Genomic DNA, 13625 nt, shown 5'->3' with positions numbered 1-13625 from the left:
TATCTTTTGCTTGTGGGTTACGCGCATTTAAAGCCGCTTATTTTTGCTGCGCGCTAAAGAGAAGAGACAAAATTTATGACAATTTTTTTGACAAAAGTTGTGACATCCACCAGAATACCGATTTTGTCATATCTGAGATAAGATAAAATATGGAGAAAATACAATGTTCAGAATACCGCCCCTGGGGGGTGTTTCACAAAGATTTAAGTATGACTTAGGTCGCACTTAAATGTCGACGCGTACATGATATGCAACGCGCAATCTTATTGATTAATACGCAGTAGTGCGCTTCCTCTTGGCATGATCTGACCAATGCTGCCATGCCTTTTATACTGCGCGCAACTAGACATTTAAGTGCGACTCTAAGTGACTCTTTGTGAAACACCCCCCTGGATCCCGTCTTACAAAGATTTGCGATTGATCTGATTAACCCCAACTATGGAAAGCCACCAACGTCCATATCTAAATTGCATGTTTATTATAAAAGATATGATATACATCATATTATATCCCTTTACTTAAGATTGTTGTATTGAGAGTGTACACAAGGAGAAAAAAGAATAGTTTTATTACGATAAACGTGTTCATTTTCCTTGCTGACGTCACGCATAGTCCATTTTTTCCCTAGGGAAAAAGTGAACTATACGTTTTTTTTTACCCCCCCCCCCACCTAGCTCGCGATACGCGAGGTGTGCGGTGCGAGCAGAGCGCACTCAGCCAAACGGTACACTCCACTGCATGCCACGGGCCCACGGGAAACTTTCGGCGAGCTGCACTAAACAGGTGCGCTCGCTGAACAGACGATCCATACTTCAAGACTTATTATTTTCTCAACTTCTCGACGATTGTTCTATATCAACTTATTAAAATCGTTTCGCTGTAAACTGGTATGAGTGGAAGGGATATAAAACAAATATACAATGACCCATTCTCGGAACCGGCTAAAACTATTCGCACTCAGGAACATCACATTGTACTATTCTCCCTCGGGCCGATGGCCCTCGGGAGAATAGAACTATGTGATGTTCCTTCGATGCGATAGTTTTAGCCAGATCCTCGAGTGTCATTGTATATTTGTATACTGTACATTCATTATTTTCTTGACAATTTGATGTGTTCGCCTTTGTTCACAAAACAGTTTTGCAAGTTCACTGTACTAAAACTTATGTTACCGATGGACTTACGATTGGTTGGATAAATCACATCTCTTTATTAGAGGAGATCCTGGTATCCAACCCTGATGTAAATTCTATGTGATTGTCCTTTGTCGTATACGATACAGAATGGATAAAAACATGTAATCTATCACTGGAGTTCGCCCATTTCGGCTCATGTATTGTATGAACGATGATCATCCAAGAGACGGCCATTCTCTGACTTTAAATATTTTCATCATGTCTACAATGTTAAAGAGACCTTATTGCAAAAGATATGGCTGACTTTCATGTATGTGATGGAAACTTTACAGATAACACCTGTATTTTCCTTCTAATTTCGGGTCATTTATCAATTCTTATAATTTGAACGATTTGAATAAAATCTAATGTTGATGGCAGCGAGTTTTTGTTTAAGTTTTATAATGTATATAATGTACATGGCCATTGTACTGATTGCACTGTCATCAAACTTGTTTTTTAATCTTGGAAATCTAATTTTTTAACTAATTATGTTTAACATCGCAGATTACAGGCTCTGCGAGAATCTAAACACGATAAAATACAGAACATATACCGGCTTCAATGGTCTTCGACCGTATTCATGGTATTTGTCCTCTCTCAAGTTTATAAATCGTACTCAACAGTCATAAAATTTGTTCCAATAATCTAAGCGAATCAGTCATTTAACTTATTTTAGCATTATCGTTTACACACTCTATAGGCATGATAGGAGAATCTAACCGTGACCGTAAAAGATTAGAGATCCGGTTTGGTTTTAGACCGTATTTGTGCTTTCTCGTTTAGAAATCTTATTCGAATTGTCGGTGCCATTTCTAGATTCAACTGTTTCCTTTGTGCTTGTTCCGCTAAAGAGAGGCTCGATCTCGACATGGGAACAACTAAAAAGCCCCTTAACTGCCTGACGGAAGTCTGGGCTCCTTGCGGCATAGATGAAGGGGTTGGCGAAGGAGTTGATGAACCCTAGAACAGTCAAGATGTTCTGAAGGGAACTCCCACGATATGATGCGCTGATGTAACCGAGGTTGAAGCAGAAGTACGCAATCTGGTTGGGTGTCCAAGTGAAGAGATACACCAGGACGACTATCAACATCATCTTGATGACACGGTTCCTAGCGACCAGGTGGAATGACATCTTCGTGCTACTGTTGCCGCCGACCATCGTCTGAAACTGCTTGCCTTGCAGATGGAGTGACCTTGCGATCATGACCTGGGTGGCAATCATTATTAGAACAGGAATGACCAGCCGGGTAAGAAAGGCGTAGTATCCCCTGGCTGTATTGCCGGCCACACTCTTGATAGTAGTCCCGCAGTAGCCGATTTGGTCATCATAGATGTAAACAAAGAGCGTGTAGAGACACTGCAGGAAGCTCACCAACCAGATACAGAGGACGCATACATTGGCTTTCTGCTTGCTGGCAACGCGGTTGAAGTACAGAGGGAACACCACAGCGATGTATCGCTCAATGCACATCGTCATGAGGATGTAGGTTGAGGCTACGATACAGAGCCAGAAGAACAAGGAAGGGTACAAGACCTTGCAGTATATGCTCCCTAGGGTTGTCGGAGGGACTCTTCTTGCATAAGGAATCGGGACGAGGAACATGGACGTCAAGAAATCAGCAATGGCAAGACCTCCGATGAAGACGTCCGTTGACCGGATGGTACTGTAACGCTGGTAGATGATCACTATCACGACACCGTTGCCGATGATGCCGAGGACAGCGAAGATGACTCGGATGATGAGCCACCATGTCCACTTCAGAGGATACCAAGCCCATTCGGATTCTGCATCATCAACATCGGAATCGAAGTCCGATTTGAGCTCGTCTTCGAAAGATGTAGACAATATGGTGTCGGTTGCATTCATGGAGGCGTCGTCGGCGCTGATGAAAGATAATGTGGTTATCACTAGAACGCAAAGCTGTCTCATGGATACTGCTTCCATCATAGGGATATTGAGCAACTAGATTCCTTCAGAAACTGAAAGATCAAACAAAACTTGCTTTGTCAACAAAACTTGCCTCTAAAACTATTAGTGCATAATGCATGTACATTTAATCCCCAAACTATGAGAGGATATGATAGTTCTTACTTTAACGGAGGGTCAGGACTCGGATTAGACTGCTGTTGGTTTGACATTCGAATCACTTCCGCGTGAACATGAAGCATCTTATAATAACCCTAAACGGATATGACGTGCCTAACTTGTCTTTTATTTCCTAGTGAAGGGCATTTGCCCCAGAATTACCCCCCTTTTCATCGTTATTAGACAGTGAGAGCAACATTGAACAATTTTGTTACGCATCATTTTACATGTATTTGGACTTTGCAAATCTGCATTAAATTGTTTAACATGGTTTAGCAAAATCGATGTTTCTTGGCGAATGAAATTATTCATGGATTCTCATACACTTGGATTCATATGATGGACTTTAGTTTGAACCGAAGGAAAATTTCTGCACGTAATATACTTTGAGTGTAATGAGAGAAATGAAAATGAAGGGATCAATTTGGGTATAGTACAAGTATAAATTACACATTTTTTTTGGGGGGGGTAAGAGTAAGTGGTGCGACCAAAATGCAAAATTCATTTTGCGTCATATTTAACATATGGAACATTCAACTTGAAGTTTGCCGTAATTTAATTCCAACTCGAGCAAATGTGTCGGCAAAAAGACCAGAAGGTAGCAGTTTAAAATGTTGAACGTGAAATAATTTGCTTAGATTTTGCACTATGCCCCTGGCTCTCCTAACTATGTTTACCACATGATTGTCAAGCCATTGACAAGGTTGATTTATGCCGTCACATTCGTATTTCTGTCACTGCATCCGTGAATAGATATACTGATACTGTAGGAAAATATATCCTTTAAAGCCCCCCTCCAGGAAATAATGATAATAATAATAGTAATAATAAATGAAAATAAAATACAGAACAGATTAGATAAACAAAATGGAAAATAAATATAAGAAAATAAATATATAAATAAATAAATATTCAAAACAATTTTAAGCGTAATCCGGAGAACACCTGTAATCATACAGCAAAATTGCATTGTGTGGAAATACATAAAAGTGTGTATATTTTATGATACCTTACAAATTACTTGTAATAAGATTCCCCCCTCTCTCTCTTAAAAACAGACGTGCCCACTTTATACAAAATGATTCTGTACATTTTTGTCTGTAAAATAACAATTTAGGAAAGGTGTATATTGACAAAAAAAGACCGCCCCCCGAGAGCCTCTTAAAAATGCATTTCTCTTCTCTAACACTCTTACACACCAATGAAAAGAAAAGGGTGTAATGTACAATGCAGCACTAGCTGATGTGTGTGTAATTGTGTAACCTGTACTTTTTTCTACCCTTTTTGTGTGCAGAGTTACATCCTTTTCTTTATTACATATATATCTTTATATATATCTAAAAAAAAGAAAATGGTAGCCCAATTAGCAGAAACACTGAGTTTCACTGGGGCTTTTGATTAACGAAAAAGAAGAAAATGTATCTACAATATATATATACTGTATGTATACTGTATATAGGCCTACATAATATATATACACACACATACATGTACATATGCAACAACAATTATCTAAATAAAACAAGACTAAACCTACAATACAAGCAAAACTAGAATAAAAATATCAATATAAGAATTCATCTGGGGAGATTAGTTGGTTATCATGGTAACGGAGAAGAGGTGCATAAATCAATGTCTGTCAATTGACAAACAGACATATTATAACTCTAACTGATTTCAAATTAAGGTGAATTTGGCATTTCTGAAAGCTTTGGCCCCTTTTGACTCTAATTTACTCCATTGGCTCTTTTTTTTTTAGATAAGCAGTTTTCAGCAGCTTCTTTTTGCCTTTGAAAAAAAGGAATACAGATTTGCATTTTGAAACCCTTGTTTTAATTAGGTAACAGGACTGCAGCGTAAAATAGGTGCTCTGGTGCTGCTAAGTTGTGTTGCATTTTGGGTGCAATCCTGGACATGTTGAGAGTTGATGATGTCACTCATTCACTATTTCTTTTGTATTATATTGTAATATTATTACTAATAATTTATTTTCAATGGATATTTCTTTGCAATGCATACAAATACGTATTTTTTATATATGGTATACAATTTGTTTTTGTTTGATGGAAGTGAAATAAATGAAATTGAATTGAATTGAATAATAATAATAATAATAATAATAATAATGATAATAATAATAATGTGACTTATAAAGATCCAAATCCACTCTGTAGAGTGCTCAAGGCGTATAAAGAGCTATAGTTAAATAAAAAGTTTTTAGAAGAAATTTTGAAAGTTTCGACAGAGGTACATTTTTTTTGTCTTCAGGAATGCTATTCCACAATGTGGGGCATGCAAAAGCAAATGATCTTTCCCCCAGGTTTATGAAACTTTTGGAATAACAAGGAAGCCAGAAGTGTATGAGCGCAAAGATCTGCTCGTATACAATTTTTTTTTGCAAAATTTTGCAGTAAGGAGACTCGTCACCAAATCACAATTGTTTAATTATTATCCTACTATTATAATATGAAATAAACCAAATTTCGCATTTAAAAAAACGTACGAAATATTAAAAGTGTGTGGATGAGATCAACAGTTCCCTCACTTTCAGACCAACAAGATGTGCACAATCCTATTAATTGTTCTGTGAAAAAGACGAAATTTCAAAATGTCATGACTTTTTTTATGTTCACAACCGATTCTGATGAAATTTTGGCGTTATGTCGGATTGATCCCTTCATCCAAATCTAAATTTTGTTGGGATGTACTTACCATAATTTAAACGCTTGGAATCTCAATTATTCTTGCATATAATTAAATAAACAAATCTCTCCTATCTCATCTGTGATTTACCTATTTCCAAAAAAACCCAATAGTAATTGATGAACATCGCTCATATCAAAACGTTCTACCTCCTTGGTTACACTTGCAATTTGTAACAAATGGCTACCCAAACACAAAGTGAATTCGAACAATAGACATAAAAATATCCGCTTTGCAGAGCGAAATCAATTTCTGAGGTTATATACACTTGACTATTTTTTGGGGAGAACACATTTTATACATAACACAGTCACATGCTCATTACTCACCTGTCGAGGACTGGATTTGAGAAAACCAGCGTAAATACTCGTACTCTTTTTGGAATGTCGGACAAAATCAAGAACATTTCCAAGATTGCAGATTGGTATTCTGAATATTGCACAAATACAAGTAAATCTCTCCTTTTCACGGCCTTATATCAAGTGTGTCGTGCTTCTGTGTATCACTGCGCATGCGTGTATTAACCGCGGTGTCGGCTAGGAGGGAGGCCCCATATATATTAAATTTTGATTTTTTTTTTACTTTTGACTTGTTTTTCTTGATGCGAGAATAATTTGCCTTGTTATATTATATACATATATAAGAAGAATTGTAAGAAAAATTACATTTATATTCGGGCTTTGATGGGCTTAACTAAACCCAACGACGTAGGTAAAGGTAATATCGACGACCGACGTCCGTGACAAAACAATTAAAATATTGCTGTAATTGTTTCGGGGTTCATACTTGTTAAAGGAAGGGTTTCATCAAACCCCAATACTTGTTAAGGGGTGCATTTTCAGAATATGGAAAATACGTGCTTTTCGAGACCCCATGGTCACGCATGGTATCCACTTGTTAATGGAAGCCCCCCCCCCCCTCCCCCCGAGGGGAATTTTCAGTTCTCATCAAGATCATAAACCTCCTTAGAATGCTGAAATCGCCCGTTTATTATCAATAACTTCGTCTTCACGGACATTTCAACTCGTTACAGTGACTCTAATTATCCATCGCGTGTCAACATCAAGTTCATCTTTAATAGCCAGCATTGAGGGCCTTAACTTATCGAACTCCTTGCCAGTCAATTTAAATTAAATAAAAGATCATTACATTTACATTATCCAGGACTGACTCCTCAAGATATGTAAGGAAATACATTATTTTGTTCAGGGTATGCTCTGTTTAACTGTAAATAAAGGCAAACATAATCTAACTCAATTTTTCTCGTACTTGTTGCATATCAATTTGCTTACTATCATAACAGCCCCAATTGTTAAAACACCTGTAAGCCCTCAAGACTTCGCGGCATTTCGTGTTTAGAAAACCAAATGTCTTGTTCGTCGACAAGGACTTTTTGGAATTACTTTCTCGATGATAAACCAGCTGCTTCATAAGTGTTTTCCGTGTGAAATTTTGATAAAAAGAACCAATTTGCATGGTCATTTTTACGACGAGGTGCAATAAAATGTAATTTGTTATTAACAAGGGCGAGTTGTTTTTTGAAGGGATATATTGTAGCAAACACTCAAGGGGGTAACGACTGATATTTCAAAGAAATCATTTTCATTTGCGATAATGTACATATGATTGGGTTGAAAGTCGGCTGGTTTCTTTACTTCATATATATTTATTATCTTAATAACAGCAACAACACCCCTTATACCGAAACGTTTAGTGAAAAAATGATCGAGAACGGCGAATTGTAAATTTGAAGAAAAACTGACTGATTTGTAATTACATTCCACTCCTTTAAGGTTTTAGTTATGAAGGTAATACAATATGATGAGAATGTTTTGTATCATCATGAGGGACAAAACTGATGTTCATAGTGGTTGTAATTATAAATGAAAGTATCAGTATAGTAACAGTATATTTGTAGTAGAAGAAGTAGTAGTAGTATTAGTTGTAGTAGTAGTAGTAGAAGTAATAGTATAAAGCAGCAGCAGCAGCAGTAGTAGTAGTAGCAGCAGTAGCAGTCAAACTAGTAGCAGAAATAGTAGTAGTGTTAGTAGTATAGTAGTAGGAGTAGTAGTAGTAGTAGTACATGTAGTAGTAGTAGTAGTAGTAGTAGTAGTAGTAGTAGTAGTAGTAGTAGTAGTAGTAGTAGTAGTAGTAGTAGTAGTAGTAGTAGTAGTAGAAGAAGTAGTATATAGCAGCAGCAGCAGCAGTAGTAGTAGCAGTAGTAGTAGTAGTGGTATAGTAGTAGTAGTAGTAGTAGTAGTAGTAGAAGAAGAAGAAGTAGTATATAGCAGCAGCAGCAGTAGCAGTAGTAGTAGTAGTAGTAGTAGTAGTAGTTGTAGTAGTACTAGAAGTAGTATATAGCAGCAGCAGCAGCAGTAGTAGTAGCAGTAGTAGTAGTAGTAGTAGTAGTAGTAGTAGTAGTAGTAGTAGTAGTAGTAGTAGTAGTAGTAGTAGTAGTAGTAGTAGTAGTAGTAGTATAGTAGTAGTAGTAGAAGTAGTATTAGTTGTAGTAGTAGTAGTAGTAGTATAGTAGTAGTAGTAGTAGTAGTAGTAGTAGTAGTAGTAGTAGTAGAAGTAGTAGTAGTAGTAGTAGTAGCAGTAGCAGTAGTAGTAGAAGTAGTAGTAGTAGAAGAAATAGTATATAGCAGCAGCAGCAGCAGCAGTAGTAGTAGCAGCAGCAGCAGTAGTAGTAGTAGTAGTAGTAGTAGTAGTAGTAGTAGTAGTATAGTAGTAGTAGTAGTAGTAGTAGTAGTAGTAGTAGTTGTTGTAGTAGTACTAGAAGTAGTAGTATATAGCAGCAGCAGCAGCAGTAGCAGTAGTAGAAGTAGTAGTAGTTATAGTATAATAATAATAGTAGTAGTCACTAGCGTACCTAAGGGGGGCAGTCTGCCCTCCCCCTGACGAGTCAAAACCCATAAGACGTATCCCTGCACCCCCCCCCCCCCCTGATGAGTTTGAAGACCTTTTTTTTCTTGTAAATTTTTGTTTACGATACGAAATGCTATATTTGTGGTTGAAGACCTTTTTTTTTTGGGGGGGGCGGACGAATTTGCCCCCCCCGTGGAAAATCCTAGGTACGCCACTGGTAGTAGTAGTAGTAGTAGAAGTAGTAGCAGAAGCAGTAGCAGTCGAAGTAGTAGCAGAAATAGTAGTAGTAGTAGTAGTAGTAGTAGTAGTAATAGTAGTATAGTAGTAGTAGTAATAGTAGTAATAGTAGTAGTAGTAGTAGTAGTAGTAGTAGTAGTAGTAGTAGTAGTAGTAGTAGTAGTAGTAGTAGTAGTAGTAGTAGTAGCAACAGCAGCTATTGTTTTGGTAGTAGTAGTAGTATTAGTAGTAGTAGTAGAAATTATAATAATAAAGAAGATATTGATGATGATGATGGTGGTGATGATGAATATGATGATGGCGACGATCATGACACAAGATAATTACATTCTTCTGAAAAACATGCCTTTAGATATTCACCCGCCAAGCATGCTCATAGAGGATGCATAGAATAAAAAGTACATTTTTTTATCAGAATAAATTACTTCGCCTAAAGTCAGGGACACGTGCCCTACAAAATCAAGTGGAATGCCTCTGGCGGTCTCAACTGCATCACGCAATTTAATATAAGAGCATTGCTCACTTTGAAAACTACTATCAAATAATTATTCACAAAAAAACACCATTCATATAATGATACAAAACTACGTTCATTGACATGTGACCTTGATCATGTTACCTAAAACTTGTCAGTGAAACTTGATTACCCTATATCCACATTTTAAACATTACAGTATATCTATAAACTGAAAGTTATGGTGGTAATTCAGCAAATACCCCCACCTTGGCCAAAGTTATTTGACCTTCCATGACCTTTGATCACATGACCAGAAACTCGCACAGGATGTCCAATGATACTTGATCACTCTTATGTCCAAGTTTCATGAATCAGATCGATAAACTTTCAAAGTTATGATAGTAATTAAACAAATACCTCCGATTTGGCCAAAGTTCATTGACCCTAAATGACCTTTGACCTTGGTCATGTGACGCGAAACTCAAGCAGGGTGTTTAGTAATACTTGATCGATCTTATGTCTAAGTCTCATGAACTAGGTCCATATATTTTTTAGGTTAAGATGACATTTCAAGAACTTAACCTCAGGGTAAGATTTTTATATTGATTCCCCCAACATGGTCTAAGTTCATTGACCTTAAATGACCTAAGTCATGTGACTTGAAACTTGCACAGGATGTTCAGGGATACCTGATTACTCTTATGCTTAAGTTTCATGAACCAGATCCATAAACTTTCAAAGTTATGATAATAATTCAACAGATACCCCAATTTGGCCAAAGTACATTGATTCTAAATGATCTTTGAACTTGGTAATGTGACCTGAAACTCATGCAGAGTGTTTAGTAATACTTGATTAACCTCACGGCCAAGTTTCATGTACTTGGTCTATATATACTAAGTTATGTCATTTCAAAAACTTAACCTTAGGTTAAGATTTGGTGTTGACGCCGCCGCCACCGCCGTCGGAAAAGCGGCGCCTATATAGTCTCACTCTGGTATGCAGGTGAGACAAAAACACTTCTTGTTGCTATTCCAATTATTTATCATTTTATTAAAAAAAAAGAGGAAAAAAAGCACATCCGTCAACTATTTACAGATAAAATTTCTTTAATAAACTCAACCTCACATACATATATTTCAAATAATGATATTACTGTATAGGCTTTGTCACACTTTTGGGAATGAAAAAAAATGAAAACAACGAGTATGTGCTCATTTCATAATTTGGGCTAGAATTGAGAATATGAATTTGTAATTATGTAAATGGGCTCCTTTCCGATAATTGGACGACCGTGGTGACGGCTCAGCCTTGGCGCCAACACTTCCCATGCTCCACAATCAGTTTGGAGTTTTAGATGTTGGCACAATTAATTTTTGTTAAATGTTTAGGGGAAGGCGGGGTAAGTTGTGACAGTTTTTGCTTTTCACATGTTAGAATTGATATAATTAATAATCTTGTCGAAATAAGTACCTTGCCTTGAAATTTAATTCTTCTGAAATATTTTCCACCTATATATAACTTCCTATCCCCACACTATAAGTCATCGTGACCTTTGAAAAAACGATGTCAAATGGCTCAACTTGGCCCATATATGGGGTAAGTTTGAGCCACCTTCTGGGGTAAGTTGAGCCACAAAAACTATGTACAAAATGTATGAGGGGAGAACCAGCATGTCAATTTTTTGTTTAAAGTCTTTTCACTTGCTAATTCTCTATAAATACTAACATCCTTTAAAAGGAAAAGAGCAGTCATGTAAATTTGCTCCTTTCAGCCAGCATTTCAATCGATTTTTATGGATTGTTTGTTTTTTAAGATACATTACCATAGGAATTACCATGGCTCAACTTGCCCCATGCTGTTTGGCTCAACTTACCCCAGTCCGAACTTAGTGCGATAATTTTGTATCCACACATTTATTTTGCATCCATCATATAAAAGACTATGACAAGAATGAAGATCCATACCTGGACTAATAATGTTATCATGTCTTTATTATATTTAAAGATGTGTGTGTTTATAAAGCACTTATCTATTTCACACTCTTTTTTACTTTTTTTGGCTGAAATTCATATTTTCCCTTTTAAAAAACTACTTTTTGTTTCAAAGTTGAAAACAATGTGGTGGGGTTAGGGGTTATGCTATGGGTCATCAATACATGACACCACCACAATGTCTGACTCATTCATTATTGGCCTGGGGCTGGTGGCTCAACTTGCCCCTATGCTCAACTTACCCCGCCTTCCCCTACTGCTGTTTTTTTATGTGTGTTTTAATGCACTTCGAATTGCCAAAGCATCACTTGAATCGATTGCTTTCCGGCTTACACGTTTCTCAGTCACACTGGAACAGCCAACCAAGACCGGTCAGAATGATACCGTCTTGGGTGGTTAGGAGTCGGCGCTGTTATTGCTGTAAATGCGACATTTCTTTTTCAACTCGAGTGTGACGCGGGTGTCTGACGAATTTATGCCAAATTTGTTCAGACTCAATCGCTCAGAAAAGAGCGTGTTCGCACATGTTTTTTTTACTTCACGGTTCCGTTCTGTCAGATTAAGATGTTAGAGTCAAGCAAGATCCAATAAATGGAGCGTTCAAGAAAATAACACGACTAGATCAAGCGACATTTGCTTTTTTGTCTTTTTATCGGAAAACACATAGGCGAAAGATCAAGGCTGACATGTGATAAGGTTTTTGATTCAGAATAATTTGATGATTATAATTTAGCAAGCTCAAACAACTATGGTGTTTTTGTCCTATTTTTCGGAAGACATGAGAAGGTTGACATGTGAGGTTTTCTATTCCGAAAAAATGACGATTTATGACTCGGGTTAGGATTTTTATTGCTGGTTCGATAGAAAATATTAATATATATTAATAGTAATATTCCACGGATTGCCTTTTTATGTTCAATGCTAATTTAAGATATTTTTTAATGAAAATGGCGTGAAATAATCTTTTTGATATTATATTCATTGCACTATGACGTGACGAACTGTGGGAATACTGTAACATACTATAACCACAAAGAATTACACAGGGTAAACATGTAAATATGGGCCTACTGTATGACACATTGTGAATGTAGTATGTGACGAACTATGAAAACAATGTGTGACACAATGTGGAATGCTGTATAAACACATTGTGCGGTACACTTTGAATTTGCTGTGTGACACACTATGGACACATTGTGAACAAAACGTGTGACGAAATGTGAGCACACTGTACAACACATTATAGACACACTGGTTGATATACTGTGAACTCAATCTCTTACACAATGTGAGCACACTGTGTAACATATTATAGACACACTGGTTGAGTGGTTGATTTACTGTGAACTCAAACTCTACACAATGTGAGCACACTGTACAACACATTATAGACACACTGGTTGATATACTGTGAACTCAATCTCTTACACAATGTGAGCACACTGTGTAACACATTATAGACACACTGGTTGACTGGTTGATTTACTGTGAGCTCAATCTCTTACACAATGTGAGCACACTGTACAACACATTATAGACACACTGGTTGATATACTGTGAACTCGATCTCTTACACAATGTGAGCACACTGTATAACACATTATAGACACACTGGTTGATACACTGTGAACTATATCTCTTACACAATGTGAGCACACTGTATAACACATTATAGACACACTGGTTGATATACTGTGAACTCAATCTCTTACACAATGTGAGTACACTGTTTAACACACTATAGACATACTGTGTGATGCACTGTGAAGGTACTGTGTGAGGCACTTTGGATACGTGCCGATTCAATGTGTGACAAACTATAACTGCGATATATGACACACTGTTTAAAACACTATACACACACCACGCCATACACTGTGAATACAGTGTGATACACTGTAAATGGATACACTGTGAACTCAGTTTGTGACACAATGTGAGCACACTCTGTAACACACTACAGACACACTGTGTGAAACACTGTGAATATGTACTGTGTGACACAATGTGAACGAACCCATGTGACAAACTACGAATGCGATGTGTGTGGCACAGTATGTAAAAGTTGGTCGTGTGGTACAGTGGTTAGAGCATTGGAC

At 37.1% G+C, this 13625-nt stretch overlaps 1 protein-coding gene across 1 annotated transcript; it reads right to left on the bottom strand.

Annotated features, from left to right (window-relative positions):
- Positions 1 to 1030: 1030 nt before the first annotated feature.
- LOC121428056 (allatostatin-A receptor-like) lies at positions 1031 to 3133 on the bottom strand. Its single transcript, XM_041624629.1, has one exon. It carries the CDS (start codon positions 3124 to 3126, stop codon positions 1933 to 1935), a length of 1194 nt encoding a protein of 397 aa, XP_041480563.1. The 5' UTR covers positions 3127 to 3133; the 3' UTR covers positions 1031 to 1932.
- Positions 3134 to 13625: the final 10492 nt, after the last annotated feature.

This window comes from Lytechinus variegatus, chromosome 14, assembly GCF_018143015.1.
Source record: "Lytechinus variegatus isolate NC3 chromosome 14, Lvar_3.0, whole genome shotgun sequence".
NCBI lineage: Eukaryota > Metazoa > Echinodermata > Echinoidea > Temnopleuroida > Toxopneustidae > Lytechinus > Lytechinus variegatus.
Note: the sequence above shows the minus strand (reverse complement) of the source record. Positions and strands in the feature narration are given on the sequence as shown.